The 18963-nt window shown below is 39.0% G+C and overlaps 1 protein-coding gene and 1 pseudogene across 1 annotated transcript; both read left to right on the top strand.

Moving 5' to 3' along the window:
* The first annotated feature begins 9552 nt into the window (after window positions 1–9552).
* Window positions 9553–11373, top strand: LOC101250257 (tryptophan synthase beta chain 1-like; annotated as a pseudogene).
* A 4355-nt stretch (window positions 11374–15728) lies between these two features.
* On the top strand, window positions 15729–17161 carry LOC138338692 (tryptophan synthase beta chain 2, chloroplastic-like). The gene is made up of 3 exons (XM_069289772.1): window positions 15729–15859; window positions 16370–16467; window positions 16986–17161. Exons 1-3 carry the CDS (start codon window positions 15729–15731, stop codon window positions 17159–17161), a joined length of 405 nt encoding a protein of 134 aa, XP_069145873.1.
* The last annotated feature ends 1802 nt before the right edge of the window (window positions 17162–18963 follow it).

The following is an 18963-nucleotide window of genomic DNA, read 5'->3' as shown; positions in this document are numbered from 1 at the left end:
TAAAAAATATTATAGATTAAAGGATAAACATATTTTTTTTAAAAAAGTAAAATTACATAGAAAAATCTCATTTGCCAAATTCTGGCCTACTTTTGTGGCCAAAAAGATTCTTCTTTTAAAATTTGTGATTGAATAAAAGCAAAAATCCTTTTGGCCAGAAAATTTTGCCAGTGTTTTACCTACATTATTGTAACGACCTGTCTAGTCGTTTTGAGCAGCAAATTTTATTTATGGAAAAACTGGCTGAGACGACGGATCCCACGATGGACCGTCATGGACACGACAGACCGTCGAGGGGGTCTTGTTCCAAAACACTTAGAATTCTGAAATTTAGGTACTGAAATCGACTCTCTGAACTTCGTGACGGAATGGAAGGACGGACCGTCACAGGCGTGACGAGCCGTCACACATCCTTCAGTAAATTTCAGTCTCTGAACTCTATGACGACTCAGCAGGACGGACCGTCGCAGGCACGACGGCCCGTCATAGACTGCGTAATCCCTGGCTGAGTCGGATTTCTTTAAATGTTTTAAGGGGCGTTTTGGACTATTCCTTCTTATAATTATAAAGTTAGTGGTCGAATATTAATAATTCAATTTCTTGAGGATTAAAGGAGATAACCTTAAATTAATTAGTGAGTTATTTTTTCATCTTTTATACTTAATTATATGTTAATTAGGGTAAAAGAAAGAGGGTTTGAATAAGAAAAATAGAAAGAACAAGAGAGGGAGAATCAATCAAGAGAGAGAGGAACGAAGAGGATAACAAAGCTTTGGGGAAATTGCTTGCTTGATCACGAATCTTCGGTGGAGGTATGTTATGGTTTTTATGCTATTCGTAGTAAACTATTAATAGCGAATGATATGTGTTGGGTAGTGTTGTAAACCCTTCCATATGCTTAATTGTATGCTTGCATGAATGTGATTATATAATTGTGATAAAATAAGCATAATGAAGCTATTGAATCCTAAATCTTTAAAAGCCCTAATTTACTTCGTTAATGATGATGCCTTGGTATAAAAGGAGGCTTGATGAACGAAAGTAGTGAGATTAGGGGATCGGGTGCCACGTTCTTGTACCAGGATAGTATATGAGGATCGGAGTGTCACGTTCCGACACCAGGATAGAATATGGATCGGGTGCCACGTTTCGGTACCAGGATAGTATATAAGGATCGGAGTGTCACGTTCCGACACCAGGATAGAATATGAATCGGGTGCCACGTTCCGGTACCAAGATAGTATATGAGGATCGGAGTGTCATGTTCCGGCACCAGGATAGAATATGGATCGGGTGCCACGTTTCGGTACCAGGATAGTATATGAGGATCGAAGTGTCACGTTCCGACACCAGGATAGAATATGTATTTGGTGTCACGTTCCGACACCAGGATTAGTAAAGAGAATGAATCTTGAAATATGTTAATATACTCAATTTAATGAACCTAATTCCCAAATGAGTATGATGGGGAGGCGTGAGTCCTCATTGATGTACTTGGTGTTGCGACCAAGGGTTATGGTAATTGAAAATGCCGCATGTTGAGTATTGTAGTTTATTTTATGATATTATCTGATATATACTGTTTTCTATTTTGAGTTGGTCGATGATATCTACTCAGTACCTGTGTTTTGTACTGACCCCTACTTGTATGTTTTTCTCTTGTTATTTGTGGAGTGCAGCAAACGTGCCGTCGTCTTCAACTCAACAGCAACTCTAGCCAGTCTTCACCACGTCAGATTTCAGGGTGAGCTATTGTTCCTAGCTCGGACTGGATTCTCTCTCATTCATGTCTTGATGTCCTTGAAGTTCGGGCATGGACTATCTCTTGTATTTGTCTTAGTTTCCTATACATTCCAAGATTTAGTAATTTGAGGATAGATGTTCTTGTGATGATGACTTCCAGATTTTGGGAATAATAAGTTTTGATTTTCATTATTGAGTTTAAGTCTTCCGCATTATATTATGTTAATTATGGTTGAAATGTTGGGGTTTAAATTGGTTGGTTCGCTCACATAGTAGGATAAGTGTGGGTGCCACTCGCGGCTCATTTTGGGTTGTGACAAACTTGGTATCAGAGCATTAGGTTCGTTGGTCTCATCATACAAGAACGATTCTAATAGAGTCTTAAGGAACGGTAGGGGGACGCCTTTACTTTTCTTTGAGAGATTATCAGACTTTAGGAAAATTCCATTCTTTCTTTCTTTCGTGCTATTACTTGGATCCAATTGGTATCTAGGTGATACATATTGGTATCTGACCATCTTCACTCTATTTCGCAGATAGTTAGAACTAGAGCAACGACTGCGCCAACATCAACACCGGCTAGACAAGAATCGTCTGAGCCAGCCACTGGGGCTGTAGCTCGAGGAAGAGTAGCGGCAAGAGGCCGTGGTAGAGGTCGTGAGAGAACGTCCTCTAGGGGAAGAGGACAAGCGCATGTCCCATCTAGTACTAGGGCGGTGACTCCTCCACCGACTGAAGAAGTAGTAAGAGAGGGTGAGGAAGGGGAAACTGAGCAAGTGCAGAACGAGAAACTACCACCCCAACCTACCCCAGAGATGATAAATCAGGTTCTTGCTTATCTTAGTGGGTTATTTGATCAAGGTCAAACACCTCCAGTGTTTTCTGCACTAGCACCTCAGGTTCCGGAAGTACAACAGGCAACTGCTGCGGCTCCCCACATGGATGTTCCATTGGAAATAGGCACGTTTCCTCGTCTTACTACAGGGCCTATAATGACAAATGATGAGAATGAACTTTTCAGTAAGTTCTTGAAATTGAAACCTCTAGCCTTCAAGGGTGCTGAATCTGAGGATGCCTATGATTTTCTGGTTGATTGTCATGAGGTACTACACAAGATGGGTATAGTAGAACGGTTTGGTGTTGAGTTTGCGACTTATCAGTTTCAAGGGAACGCCAAAATGTGGTGGCGGTCACATGTTGAGTGTCAACCAACAGAGGCACCACCTATGACTTGGGCATCATTCTCTAGCTTGTTTATGGAGAAGTATATTCCCCGGACCTTGAGGGATAGGAAAAGAGATGAGTTCTTGAGCCTAGAGCAAGGTAGGATGTCGGTTACTGCATATGAGGCTAAGTTTCGTGCATTATCCCGATATGCTACCCAACTTTGTTTCAGTCCAAAAGAGCGGATTCGCCGTTTTGTGAAGTGGTTGAGGTCAGAATTGCGGATTTTGGCCTTACAGGTAGCGGCTACGGTAAAATCCTTTCATGAAGTGGTAGACTTTGTGATAGAGGTGAAAGGAGTGAAGCCAGATGACTTCACCATGGCATCGACACCAAAAAGGTTACGAAAGGGAGGTGAGTTTAATGGTTCTTACTCTAGAGGATAGGGTTCAGGAGGTTACTCAGTCCGACCAATTCAGTCTTCACTACAAATTGTAGTTGGGGGTCCACCACAGACTGGTCAACACTTCTCTGAGTTTGGAGGTTATCCCCAGACTTCGTCATTCTCACAGAGACCTATGCTTGAATCAAGAGAGTGTTATAGATGTGGGGAGACTGGACACATTAAGAGGTATTGTCCAAAACAGAGTTACAGACCTCAAATAGTCAGAGGTAGAGGTCGTCATGGAAGAGGCCGTCATTCTGGAGAGCGTGGTGGACGAGGTAATGGTGGTCACCAAAACGGCCGAGGTGACGGACAAATGGGAACTACTGCAGTGCAACCTGGTGGAGGCAACGGGCAAACAGGTGATAGGGCCCATTGTTATGCCTTCTCTAGAAGATCTGAAGTGGAGACATCTGATGCCTTCATCACAGGTAATCTTTTGGTTTGTGATTGCATGGCTTTTGTATTATTTGACCCTGGATCCATATTTTCATATGTATCTTCCTCATTTGCTACTGGTCTTAAATTAAATTGTGAATTGCTTGACATGCCTATTCGTGTTTCTACTCCGGTGGGTGAGTCTGTGATAGTTGAGAAGGTGTATAGGTCTTGTCCTGTGACTTTTATGGAGAGCAATACTTAAGTAGACTTGGTTATCTTAGAAATGGTTGACTTTGATGTAATTCTGGGTATGACTTGGCTTTCCCCAAATTTTGCAATCTTGGATTGTAATGCTAAAACTGTGACGTTAGCCAAGCCTGGGACAGATCCGTTAGTGTGGGAGGGTGACTACACTTCCAATCCGGTTCGTATCATCTCATTTCTTTGTGCTAAGAGAATGGTTAGTAAAGGGTGTTTAGCTTTCTTGGCACACCTCAGGGATGACACTACCCAAGTACCTTCAATTGAGTCAGTTTCGGTAGTCCGTGAGTTTCTGGATGTGTTCCCTGTAGATCTTCTTGGTATGCCACCAGATAGGGATATTGACTTCTGCATTGATCTTGAACTGGGTATTCGCCCCATTTCTATACCTCCTTATAGAATGGCTCTAGCGGAGTTAAGAGAGTTAAAGGCCTAACTTCAAGAGTTGTGTAGCAAAGGCTTCATTAGACCAAGTGCATCTCCTTGGGGTGCTCCTGTCTTGTTTGTGAAGAAGAAGGATGGAAGCTTTCAAATGTGCATAGACTACAGACAACTAAATACGGTAACGATTAAGAACAAGTATCCTCTTCCTCGCATTGATGATTTGTTCGATCAGTTACAAGGTGCTAGTACCTTCTCAAAAATCGACTTGAGATCTGGTTGTCATCAATTCAAAATACGGGCAGCAAATGTGCCTAAGATTGCTTTTCGGACCAGGTATAGGCATTAGGAGTTCTTAGTAATGTCTTTTGGGCTTACGAATGCCCCTGCTGCTTTCATGAGCTTGACGAATGGGATTTTTAAGCCATATCTTGATCTCTTTGTGATCGTATTTATTGATAATATATTGGTATACTCAAAGAGCAAGAAGGAACATGAGGAGCACTTGAGAATTGTATTAGAAATGTTGAGGGATAAAAAGTTTTATGCCAAATTCTCCAAGTGTGGGTTTTGTCTAGATGCAGTGTCCTTCTTGGGGCATGTGATTTCTAAGGATATGGTGATGGTGGATCCTTCTAAGATTGAGACTGTGAAGAATTGGGTAAGACCTACTAATGTGTCAGAAATAAGGAGCTTTGTTGGTTTAGCTAGCTATTACCGTCGATTTGTCAAGGGATTCTCTTCTATTGCTTCCCAATTGACGAACTTGACTAAGCAGAATGTTCCATTTGTATGGTCAGATGAATGTGAAGAAATCTTTCAGAAGCTCAAGACCTTGTTGACTACCGCACCAATCCATACCTTGCCAGTTGAAGGTAAGAATTTCATTGTCTATTGTGATGCATCCTATTCGGGTTTGGGTGCAGTACTAATGCAAGAGAAGAATGTAATTGCTTATGCTTCGAGGCAATTAAAGGTGCACGAACGTGATTATCCGACCTATGATTTGGAGTTGGCTGCGGTACTGTTTGCAATAAAGCAATGGAGACATTATCTATATGGAATCAAGTGTGAAGTCTATACGGATCATCGTAGCCTACAGTATGTCTTTACTCAGAGGGATTTTAATTTGAGAGAGAGGAGGTGGATGGAACTACTGAAGAATTATGATGTTACCATCTTGTATCACCCAGGAAAGTCTAATGTTGTGGCAGACGCCTTAAGTAGAAAAGCAGAGAGCATGGGTAGTTTAGCCCACTTACAAGCTTCTAGACGCCCATTGGCTAGAGAGGTCCAGACTCTAGCTAACGACATTATGAGGTTAGAAGTAAATAAGAAGGGAGGATTGTTGGCTTTTATGGAGGCAAGATCTTCTTTTCTTGACAAGATTAAGGGAAAACAGTTTAATGATGAGAAATTAATCCGGATCAGAGATAAAGTGTTGCGAGGAGAGTCTAAAGAAGCAATAATGGATGAGAAAGGTGTTTTAAGGATTAAGGGAAGGGTATGTGTGCCCCGTGTTAATGATTTGATCCACACCATTCTTACAAAGGCTCATAGTTCCAGATATTGTATACATCCTAGTGCAACCAAGATGTACCGTGACCTAAAGCAACACTTTTGCTGGAGTAGAATGAAGCGCGACATTGTTGATTTTGTTGCCAAATGTCCAAATTGTCAGCAAGTAAAGTATGAACACCAGAGGCCCGGAGGAACACTTCAAAGAATGCCCATTCCTGAATGGAAGTAGGAGAGAATTGCAATGGACTTCGTGGTTGGTCTTCCAAAGACAATGGGTAAGTATGACTCCATTTGGGTGATTGTCGATAGGTTAACTAAGTCTTCTCATTTCATTTCGGTCAAGGTGACTTACAATGCAGAGAAGTTAGCCAAACTCTATATCTCAGAAATTGTTCGAGTGCATGGAGTTCCACTCTCCATCATATCGATAGAGGTACGCAGTTTACTTCTAAGTTTTGGAGAACATTGCACGCCGAATTAGGTACTAGGTTGGACCTTAGTACTGCATTTCACCCTCAGGCCGATGGTAAGTCTGAGCGAACAATTCTAGTGTTGGAGGATATGCTTCGTGCATGTGTGATAGAATTTGGAGGTCATTGGGACAACTTCTTACCCTTAGCAGAGTTCTCATACAACAATAGCTATCACTCAATTATTGATATGGCTCCATTCGAGGCATTGTATGGGAGAAGATGTAGGTCTCCCATTAGTTGGTCTGATGCATTTGAGGTTAGACCTTGGGGTACTGATCTTTTGAGGGATTCATTAGAGAAGGTGAAATCTATTCAAGAAAAGCTTTTAGCGGCTCAAAGCAGGCAAAAGGAATATGCAGATCGAAAGGTTAGAGACTTGGAGTTCATGGAGGTTGAGCAAGTCTTGCTCAAGGTTTCACCCATGAAAGGGGTGATGCGGTTTGGAAAAAGAGGGAAGCTAAGCCTAAGGTATATTGGACCATTTGAAGTACTTAAGCGAGTAGGGGAGGTGGCTTATGAATTAGCCTGGCCCCAGCACTGTCAGGAGTGCATCCGGTATTTCATGTGTCTATGTTGAAGAGATACCATGGGGATGAAAACTACATTATTCGTTGGGATTCAGTTCTTCTTGATGAGAATTTGACTTATGAGGAGGAGCCTGTTGCCATTCTAGATAGAGAAATTCGCAAGTTGAGATCAAGGGAGATTTCATCTATCAAAGTTCAATGGAAGAATCGACCAGTTGAAGAGTCCACGTGGGAGAAGGAGGCTGATATGCGAGAAAGATACACACACCTGTTTACAGATTCAGGTACTCCTTTTCACCCTTGTTTTTCTTCTTGTGATCGTTCGGGGACGAACGATGGGTAAATTGGTATCTATCGTAACGACCTGTTTAGTCATTTTGAGCAGCAGATTTTTTTCTGGAAAAACTGGCTGAGACAACGGATCCCACGACGGACCGTCATGGGCACGACGGACCGTCGAGGGTGTCTCGTTTCAAAACTCCTAGAATTCTGAAATTTGGGTACTGAAATCAACTCTCTGAACTTCGTGACGAAATGGCAGGACGAACCGTCATAGGCGTGACGGGACGTCACAGATCCTTCAGTAAATTTCAGTCTCTGAACTCTGTGACGACTCGGTAGGATGGACCATCGCAAGCACGATGGACCTTCAAGGACTGCGTAATCCCAGGCTGAGTCGGATTTCTTTAAATGTTTTAAGGGGCGTTTTTGACTATTCCTGCTTATAATAATAAAGTTAGTGGTCGACTATTAATAATCCAATTTCTTGAGGGTTAAAGGAGATAACCTTAAATTAATTAGTGGGTTATTTTGTCATTTTTTGTACTTAATTATATGTTAATTAGGGTAAAAGAAAGAGGGTTTGAATAAGAAAAATAGAAAGAACAAGAGAGGGAGAATCGATCAAGAGAGAGAGGAACAAAGAGGATAACAAAGCTTTGGGGAAATTGCTTGCTTGATCACGAATCTTCGGTGGAGGTAGGTTATAGTTTTTATGCTATTCGTAGTAAACTCTTAATAGCGAATGATATGTATTGGATAGTGTTGTAAACCCTTCTATATACTTAATTGTATGCTTGCATGAATGTGATTATGTAATTGTGATAAAATAAGCATGATGAAGCTATTGAATCCTAAATCTTGAAAAGCCCTAATCTACTTTGTTAATGATGATGCCTTGGTATAAAAGGAGGCATGATGAACGAAAGTAGTGATATTAGGGGATCGGGTGCCACGTTCCAGTACCAGGATAGTATATGAGGATCGGAGTGTCACGTTCCGACACCAGGATAGAATATGGATCGGGTGCCACGTTCCGGTACCAGGATAGTATATAAGGATCAGAATGTCACGTTCCGACACCAGGATAGAATATGGATCAGGTGCCACGTTCCGGTACCAGGATAGTACATGAGGATCGGAGTGTCACGTTCTGACACCAGGATAGAATATGGATCGGGTGCCACGTTCTGGTATCAGGATAGTATATGAGGATCGGAGTGTCATGTTCCGACACCAGGATAGAATATGGATTGGGTGTCACGTTCCGACACCAGGATTAGTAAAGAGAATGAATCTTGAAATATGTTAATATACTCAATTTAATGAACCTAATTCCCAAATGAGTATGATGGGGAGGCGTGAGTCCTCATTGATGTACTTGGTGTTGCGACCAAGGGTTATGGTAATTGTAAATGCCGCATATTGAGTATTATAGTTGATTTTATGATATTATATTATATATACTATTTTCTATTTTGAGTTGGCCGATGAAATCTGCTCAGTACCTGTGTTTTGTACTGAACTCTCCTTGTATGTTTTTCTCTTGTTATTTATGGAATGCAACAAATGTGCCGTCGTCTTCAACTCAACAGCAACTCTAGCCAGTCTTCACCGCGTCAGATATTAGGGTGAGCTATTGTTCCTAGCTCGGACTGGATTCTCTCTCATTCATGTCTTGATGTCCTTGATGTTCGGACATGGACTATCTCTTGTATTTGTTTTAGTTTTCTAGACATTCTTATATTTAGTAATTTGAGGATAGATGTTCTTGTGATGATGACTTCCAGATTTTGGGAATAATAAGTTTTGATTTTCATTAATGAGTTTAAGTCATCCGCATTATGTTATGTTAATTATGGTTGAAATGTTGGGGTTTAGATTGGTTGGTTTGCTCACATAATAGGATAAGTGTGGGTGCCACTCGCGGCTCGTTTTGGGTCGTGACAGTTATCTTACTTTTTTCCTTTTTGAACATTTTTACCCAATTAACTTTATTACCTTTTAACTAAAAAAATAGAAAAGACCAATTTATTTTAAAATAAAAAAAGATATTCTACACTTTTTAGATTTTCTAGCAAAATTCTGACCCTTAATAAAAATCATTTGTGAAGTTGTGTCATTAATCTATTGTATACAAACTTTGAACTATACTAAACAAATCACATATATGTACATAACTATACTAAACAAATCACATATATGTACATAATTATATATAGTTCCTTCAATTTGTACCACTATATATGATCTCACTAAGAGTATTTGTACCTTTCATGTGATTTTTCATATAAATTGTGTGTTTATTTTGGTCAATGCTATTATACTTTAAGTGTTTGTTTGTACATCTAAAAGTAGAGGACGTAATAATGAGTAAAAGACACGGTTATGTATTATGTATGAAGTGATGATTAGACTTAATTATTTGAATTTTGAATATTGATGGAGCTTGAAGTAGTATTAAGAGACTATGTAGGTCTTGAAATACCTTTACACTTTGCCCAAAAACTCACAGATTATTACAAGAGAATTAATAAGGGGATAGGGTCAGATATATATCTTAAAAGGGAAGATCTCAACCATGGTGGCGCACACAAGATCAACAACGCTATTGCACAAGCGATGTTGGCCAAACGCATCAACTTCAAAAATGTCGTGGTGCCCACCGGTGCTGGGCAGCACGGTGTCGCCACGGCGGCTGCATGTGCTAAAGTCTCATTGGAGTGCACAATATTGATGGGAAGCTTAGATATGGAGAGACAACCTTCAAACGTACTCTTGATGAAGCATCTTGGTGCAAAGGTACATCCTTTTTCCACTTCTTGGCCAAGTACGTTGTGTGACATCATGTACACCCCCATTTCAATTTATGTGACACATTTCAAATTTTGAGATAGAAACAAGTCTATTTTTTATTATAACATTTTCATATATACATCAAATATTTTAGATTTTCAATTGTTATAACTTATATATATAGTACTTTTCACGTAGTTCATGAATATATAAAATATTTATTTCAAAAAAATAATCATGCGCAAATTCTCCATTAAATTTAAACTGATTTATTGTCGGAATAAATAAATGTTTCAAATAAACTGAGACATACAGAGTAATTAATCATCTTATTAAGGGGTTTCATGTGAAATTTAGAGTTGAATTGTTTTTAAAATTTAAAATATGGATGTTTGGTCAGATTTCATAGTGAAATTATTTAAAGTTGAATTTTTAAAAAAAATGTAAAATATAGATGTTTGGTCAAGTTTCGTAGTGAAATTTGAAAATATAATTTTTATTTCCGAAGAAAACAAATGATATTTAAAATTTTCAGTTGGGCTTTTCCATGAATACGAGTTGTGTTTGTTTCTAAAGTGAAAAAAATGATATTTAAAAAACGATTATATCTTTTCTTGTCTGCAATTCTTTTATTTATCTTTTTAAACTATTTAAAATCAGATAAATAATACTCCTCCAATATCAATTTATTTAATAATTTTAGAATTTTGAAATTTAAACAAGTCTATTGTCAATAGTAGATTTTTTTTAAACATTTTTTTAATATTTTCAATTGTCAATTATTATGACTTTAGTACTTTTTAGTTTACGAATATAGTTAATGTCATTGCAAAAATTTAAAGATTCTATATTCATAAATTGTCATTCAAATTTAAATTGTTTAGCTCTCGAAAAATAAAAAGTTTCACATAAATTGAAACAGAAAAAATACTTATTTCCTTTGGGGATTTTTCCATGAGAAAAACAAAATTAATGTACAGGTGAAATCAGTCAAAGGAAGCTTCAAAGATGCTATGTCAGAAGCTTCAAAGATGCTATGTCAGTAGGTGCAGCCATAAGACCTCACCCATGTCCAACCATGGTTCGTGCATTTAAATCAATTATTGAAAAAGAGACTAGGAAACAAGCCAAGGAGAAGTGGGATGGCATGCTTGTGTTGGGAGTGGCTCTAATGCTTTGGGATTGTTTCATGAATTTATACAAGATGAACATGTTAGGATAATAGGAGTTGAGGCCGGTGGGACAAGTCTTTTTTCAGGTAATGATTATGAATTCACGTAAATATAATAAATTTTGTCTAGACATTTATAATATTGTTATGAAAATTTATAAAAATTTAAAATATTCATCTTGTGCAGATCAACATTGGGCAACTATGGCTTGGGGTCAAGTTGTAATATGATGCCATGAGCTATCTATTACAGGACGAGGAGGCCAACTTATCGTATCACACTTTATAAGCGTTGGGTAGATTTTACTTTTAACACCATAATTTCTATTTAAACTATGTATTAATATTAGAAATTTATTGATTTTACATAAAATATTAAGTTTAGAATTCAATTACTATCACACTTGAAATCGTTGTTATAAAAATCGAGAATCATGTTGACCTTTGTTAATAATTGAAGGAATATTGATTGTATTGAAGTGTTAACCTAATAAGGGAATACATGGGAGATATATATAGGAGATATAGGAAGGAGTACTAATCCTAATAGGACTAGGATTAAGGAGTACTAATCCTAATAGGACTAGGATTAGTACACAGTAAATACTAATATTATTTAATACTATTTATTTAATACTATATGTTATTATCCCCCCCTCAAGCTGAGCTGAGCGGAAGCGAACGGAAGCTTGGAACTGAGGAAATCGTGTTGTCGGATCGGGAGAGGCTTGGTGAGAATATCAGCCGTTTGTTCTTCAGTGGGCACACACTGCACAGTCATGGTGCCGGCCTGAACTTCATCGCGAACAAAGAGACAATCAGTATCAACATGCTTCATTCTGGTGTGTAGGACGGAATTCTTGGCCACACAGATGGTTGATTTGTTGTCACAATAGAGAGCAGGAACAATGTGAGTGGTGCGGAGTTCGCGAAGAATATATGTGACCCACATGGTCTCAACAACAAGAAGAGCAAGGGCGTTGTATTCAGCTTCAGTCGAGGACCGAGAGACCTTGGGTTGTTTTTTTGTACACCAGGAGATCAGGTTTGGCCCCAAAAAAATGAGAAACCCCGATGTAGATTTTTTGTCATTTTTATCATTAGCCAAATCTGAATCTGAGAAACCCCGAAGCTCCAAGTCCCCGGGTCGAATGAGTAAACCACGACCAAGAGTGCCAAAATGTACATGAGAATGCGTTTTAGACAATGGTAATCATGTTCACTTGGTTGATTCATGCGCTGAGCAACTCGGTTGACAGTAAACTGGATGTTAGGACGGGTAATGGCCAGATACTGTAGAGCTCTAATTAGGCTGCTGAAGTGGGTGATATCGGCAAAGGGGGTGTCAGCTCCATTCGTAGACGAAGAGACTGCCATCGGTGTTCGTTGACTGGTGCATTTTTGCAGTCCAGCATTCTGCAACAGATCTCGAGAATATTTTGACTGATGAAAAAACAAGCCGCTGCCTGTCCGAGAAACCTCCATTCTCAGAAAATAATGTAACGGGCGAAGGTCCTTCATTTTGAAGGTAGTATGCATAGCTCGAGTTACATCCTGAATGAGAGCTGCAGTAGAGCCTGTAATAATGATATCATCTACATACATAAGGAGAATGACTGTACTGTGTGCTGAATGTCGAGTAAACAGACTCGTGTCTTGTACGCAACACGTGAACACGAGTCCATGGAGGAACGTTTTCTGACGTGTGTACCAAGCACGGGGGGATTGCTTGAGCCCATACAGAGACTTTTGGAGTTTCCAAACATGTTGAGGGAAGCGGGGATCAACATAGCCCGGTTGTTGCGTTATGTAGATAGTTTCATCAAGCATGTCATGAAGAAAAGCATTGGAAACATCCAACTGATTGATGAGCCAATTGTTGCACACGTCGAGTGACAGTACCTGGCAAATGGTTTCCTGCCGAATAAAAGGACTGAATGTCTCAGAGTAATCAAACCCTTACTCCTGATTTTAGCCTTTAGCAACCAAACGAGCCTTGTACCTGGAAATACTGTCATTTGCATTGTGTTTAATTTTGTACACCCATTTATAGCCCACTAGGTGACGCCCATGGGGCTTAGGTACAAGAACCCAAGTTTTCTGATCAGTCAAAGCCTTAAACTTGTCATCCATAGCATGACGCCAATAAGCATTTTTTGAGGCAACAGAGTAGGTTGTTGGTTCACTATCGGGAAGAGGTGTATTTGGTAATATGGTAGCCTGAAAGGTTTTGGGTTTAAAGATACCGGCATTGCCACGGGTTAACATGGGATGAGTATTGGGGGGTGGTACGGGCGGCGGTGATTCGGGGGTGGCCGGGAAGGACCCAAAACGGATCGGGCTAGATATGTTGTGGGTATGGGGTGGTTCGGTTTGGTTATGAGTGTAAGTGGTGGTTGCGGGTGTATTGTGGGTGACGGTAGAAGGGCTGATGAGGGGTGGTTGGGTAGTGGGTGGAGGTGTGGGGGAAGGTGGTGAGGGACCCTGTGAGTATGTTGGAAAAAGGGGAAGGACGCCAATGAATGATGTATTTGTGGAGGGGGAAATAGACTCGTAGGGAAACTCATTTTTGACAAATTTGACATGAAGAGATATGTAGACTTTATGAGTTTGTGGGTCAAGACAGCGATAACCCTTGGAGGTAGGATGGTAGCCCAAAAAAATACAAGGACGGGATCGGGGTTGTAATTTGTGAGTAATATGAGGGCGTAGCCAGAGGTAAGCAAGATACCCAAAGACGCGGAGGTTGGTATAATTGGGAAGTTCTTGGTAAAAGAGTTTATAGGGTGATTTGTTGGAGAGAGTGTGACTGGGCATTCTGTTAATGAGGTAGTTTGCGGTGGCTAGAGCTTCTACCCAAAATGAGACAGGGAGATGAGAATAATGTAGAAGAGTAACCACCGTTTCAATGAGATGGCAATGCTTACGGTAAGCCACCCCATTCTTTTCGGGAGTGTATGGACAGGAGGTTTGATGTATAATTCGCAGGGATTGCAGAAACTGGCCAAAGATGTTATTGACATTTTCCTTTCCATTGTCACTTCGAAAAAGTTTAACATGAGAATTGAATTGTGTTTTGACCATTTTTTCAAAAGTGACAAAGGTGGTGTTTGCCTGTGATTTGTGTTTTAGTGGGTACAACCAAGTGTATTTTGTAAAATCATCCACAAAACAAATATAATAGCGAAAACCAGTAAATGAAGGAACAGCAGTAGGACCCCATAGGTTAGAATGAATAAGTTGAAAAGGTGTCGTTGTATGCTTCTCAGATAAAGTAAAAGGTAATTTATGAGATTTAGCGATTGAACAGGAGTCACAATTGTTTACATGAATGGAAGAAAAACCTAATTGAGACATTAAAGAATTTATTATTTGAGTAGACGGGTGACCCAGATGACTGTTCCACAACAGACTGTGGCCATCAGTCGAAAGAGCCACCGGAGCCACAGGAATGCATTCTGAAACTGGGTGGGCAGACGAACTTATGCCAGGAACAACATACAGACCATGCTCACAGGGGCCCTGAAAAATCACCCTCTTGGTAGTATTGTCTAGGATCTGAAAATCATTAGAGGTGAACAAGAGTGAGCAATTATTGTCTTTTGTGAATTGGTGAACTGAAAGGAGATTGGTTTTAATAGAAGGGACGTGGGTAAGGTTACCTAGGTGAAAGATAGCGGTGGGGGTTTTAATGGTACCCGTGCCAGTGTGAGAAATATTAAGGGACTCACCGTTGCCAACAGTAATACCATTGGATCCATGATATGAATTTGGAGCGTTAAGCTTGGATAGATCAGAAGTAACGTGCATGTTGGCCTTAGTATCCAACAGCCATTCAGAGGAAGGGCCGGCTTGAGATGCATAATTGGCACGGTTATCACTATTTCGGCTCTCCTCAAACCGAAACCAGCAACGAACAGCGGTGTGTCCTATTTTCTGACAGATTTGACACGTTGGACGATCCCGCTCGTAAGTGCCCTGCCCGCCGCTGGAAGATGACTGCCCGCCGCTGCCGAAGAAGTGCAGGCTGTTGTTGCTGCCGTGCTGCTGACCGTTGTACGGCGGACGATTGACCTGCCGACCGTCGCGCCCGCGGCTTCCGCTGTTTCTGTCGTAGTTTCCAGCCGCCACCACGCCCCCCGCGATAGTTCTTGCTTGCGGTGAGGGCGGTGGCCGGCTCCATAACAGCGGCTTCACGGAGAAGTAGTTTGCTCTCCAGATCCACTTTGATTTCTTCACTTTTTAGCCACGAGGAGAGAGTAGCCAGGTCAACGGGCATTGGACTGATGCGAACCGCCTGTTTAACGGAGGAGTAAGCTGATGGGGGCCCCCAAATGACGCACATGACGAGATCTTTTTTGGGAATGATTTCATTCACGGTGTCGAGGGCTGTGATGATGGTGGAGACCTCGTCTAAATACTCCGCTATAGTTTTCGTGCCTTTGGTAATTGTGTGGAGATGATCACGCAATTGAAAAATATGAGAGTGGGAAATTGATGCATAGCGTGTTGCAAGGGCCGTCCACAGGGCTGAAGCAGTTGTGTAGGATCGGACGTGTTTCTGAACTGTGGGAGAGATGACCGCAATGAAGCATGATTGGATCTGGCCATCCACGGCTTTCCAGGCGGCATGGGATGGATTGGTTTTTTCTGATTTGTCCGTGGTGGTGATGACTGCCGGCGGTGGTTCTGTGCGTCCATCGACGTATTTGAGAAGGTAATTAGCCTCAAGGGCTGTAAGAACGGTGATTTTCCATGTAGGATAATTTATGTCTGATAATTTTTTGGGAATCAGTGCATGAAGAGGCCTGAGAAGGAGTTTAACGCCAGAAGGAAGAGAATCGAGAGGATCCACCTCGGTTGTCATGGCTGCCGCCGCCCAAGAGAAGAGAGAGAACGATCGGTGCCCTAAAGAGAGAAAAAAAAACCTAGAGAAAAGAAGATCTAGGTTTTCTGGCTCTTGATACCATGTAGGAATATAGATTGTATTAAAGTGTTAACCTAATAAGGGAATACATGGGAGATATATATAAGAGATATAGGAAGGAGTACTAATCCTAATACGACTAGGATTAAGGAGTACTAATCCTAATAGGACTAAGATAAGTACACAGTAAATACTAATATTATTTAATACTATTTTTTTAATACTATATGTTATTAATAATATAAAAATGTTGTGCACTATAAATGTGTATAATAACTAAAATATTGTTTGTATAAGTAGATTAGAGTATCCTGGTGTCAGCCCTGAGCTTAACTTCTTTCTAAAAGACATGGGACGCATCGAGTTATCTACCGTTACAGATGAAGAAGCGCTAGAAGGTAATTACTTCAAAATAAGTGTATATTCTTTATTTTTTAAAACTTATATACAACGAAAAATCCATAACTATGTCATTGAATTAGTAGAAAAAAATTTATTTATGTAAATTCGTTAAAAATTAACTCATTTATATAATTTCTATTTGAGAAAAGACTCATACATGACATCACTTGAAATGACGTAGTTGAGCCAAACTTGTAACGGTGAAATGGATAACCCTTTTCTCAAAGTTCGATAGCATATATGAGCATGTTGCATTTTTTACAATGATTAAATAATAACATGGTCAAATCATAATAATGAACCACGTGTAAAAATGGTTCTTTCAAAAGCGAAACTGTTTTCATGGAGTTCACAAATAATGACATGGATGAACTTTTTCTCAAACGAAAATGGATGAGTCAAACATTTAACCGATGACATAAAAAAATCTTATTTTTAAAAAAATTCGATGACATATTTAAAATTTTTCCTTCTATACGATAATAATATAGTTTATCTCACTTTTGTGTCGCAGCATATAAACGACTGTGTAGGCTAGAAGGAATAATTCAAGGTTTAGAAGCTTCTCATGCAATTGCATTTCTTGACAAGCTTTGTTATATTTTAAAGAATGGTGAGAAGGTGATTATAAATTTAAGTGGCCATGGAGATGCTGTATTTGTCTTCAATCATACACCAAACCATGAATAAAATATATCATCAACACCTATTTAAATAAACAATGTAAATATTGTAATGAATAGAAAGCTATCCAAGATATATCATTGCATAGATGGGGCACACAATTCAAGTGACATAAGATATGTATTTGAAATCTTCTTCTTTCTTAGAAAGAGAGAGAAAATAACATATTTAGGTGAAGTGTCTTTTATTATTAGTATATAGTATACATTCGATCTTTAGGCAAGAAATTGAGATTCCCAATCAATCAGATTTGGTGTTCAAATAAAAAACAAATACAGGATTACAAAACACATACTTTCTTTGTTTCTTTTGTTTCGATTTGTTTGATCATTTTTTATTTGAAACAAAGTTTAAAAAATAAAGAATGCATTTGAAACTTATGGTATTAAAAAAAAGATATATCAACTGCATCAAAATACCCTTAATCATGTAATCTTAAACATATCATATAAAAAGTTGGAATAAAAATGTGGTTGAAAATGGAAAGAGACATTCTTTTTTAAACGGACAAAAAAGGAAAATAGGTCAAATAAGTTGTAGCTTCAGCTTTCAGCTCATGAACAATCGTTGCATAATTGGTGATTTTACACATTTTTCTTCTCTAGTTTTTGGTGCTATCTTGTAGTTGTTGTTGCTCATTATTTAGAACATCTTTGGAGTCATTTTTGCAAATTAATTCGTTACTTTTGTTGATTATAGTGAGGCTTTTGTTTTATGGTTTTTACTCTATAGTTTGAAGAAGTTTTCCACGTAAATTTTATACTCTTCTGATCTCTCTTCTTCATTTGACCATTCTTCCTCATCAATGGATTCATTTGCCTTGTCATTTGCTCCCTCATCTGCTTGTTCTTCTATATCAACCTTTTCTATATGCTCTAAATCATTTTTGTCAACTCAATATCCATTTTGTGGTTACCACTTGATATGTCTTCATTGAAAGCATTCAATTACCCTCAAAACAAAATTGAAAATCAGTAAGCGGTCATAGTCAGTAAAAACTATTTAACTAACAGTGGGGTTCATACACCATTAGGAATTTTTGACATAATAGGTGGATTGAAGGAATTTTTAACCATCTCTAATACACTAAGAATATTTTTGAATCATTTCTAATACACTAAGGGCATTTTTGATCCAATAGGTGGATGAAAAGACAAGTTTAACCCAACTGGTGGAAGGAGATAATTTTTAATGACTTCTAATACGTCAAGGGCATTTTTAAACCTTTCATTAATAACTTTTAGAAATTTCTTTATCTAGTGGAGACTATGAATTCTTTTTTGTAATGACCCAGACCCGAAAGATAATTTTTGATAATTTTTAATAGTCATTTAACTATAGTTAATTAATTTGTGGATAATTTGGTTATTTTAATAATAATGGGTCAAGCCTAAAATATTAAAATTGATTGGTAGGAATTATTACTTTTAATCTATATCATGCATTATTTATCTGTCTTGATTTGGATCCCTTCATTCATTCTCTGTCACGTATAGTGATGACTCGTATGTGGTTCTTCATGTGAGTAGTTGATGTCGTGTATGGTTTGTATATTAGATTTGGTATTAAGGTGGAAGTAATATAGTTATGGAATGTGTGGTTAGATTTAGAATGTTTAAAAATTTGAAGGGGTTATGTAAGGTTAGTTTTTCTAGTAAAGTGAATAGCACTTGTGTGGTATATACGATATTTGGAGTGGTTTAACAATTTGAGGTGGAATGATTAAATGGATGGCTATATAAAGGGCATGTAACTTGGGAAACTACAATTATTAAAGGTCTCACAACCTGAATGGGATGCTTAGAAAA

Source organism: Solanum lycopersicum, chromosome 10 (genome assembly GCF_036512215.1).
Source record: "Solanum lycopersicum chromosome 10, SLM_r2.1".
Classification (NCBI taxonomy): Eukaryota; Viridiplantae; Streptophyta; class Magnoliopsida; order Solanales; family Solanaceae; genus Solanum; species Solanum lycopersicum.
This window is presented reverse-complemented; position numbering and strand designations above follow the sequence as displayed.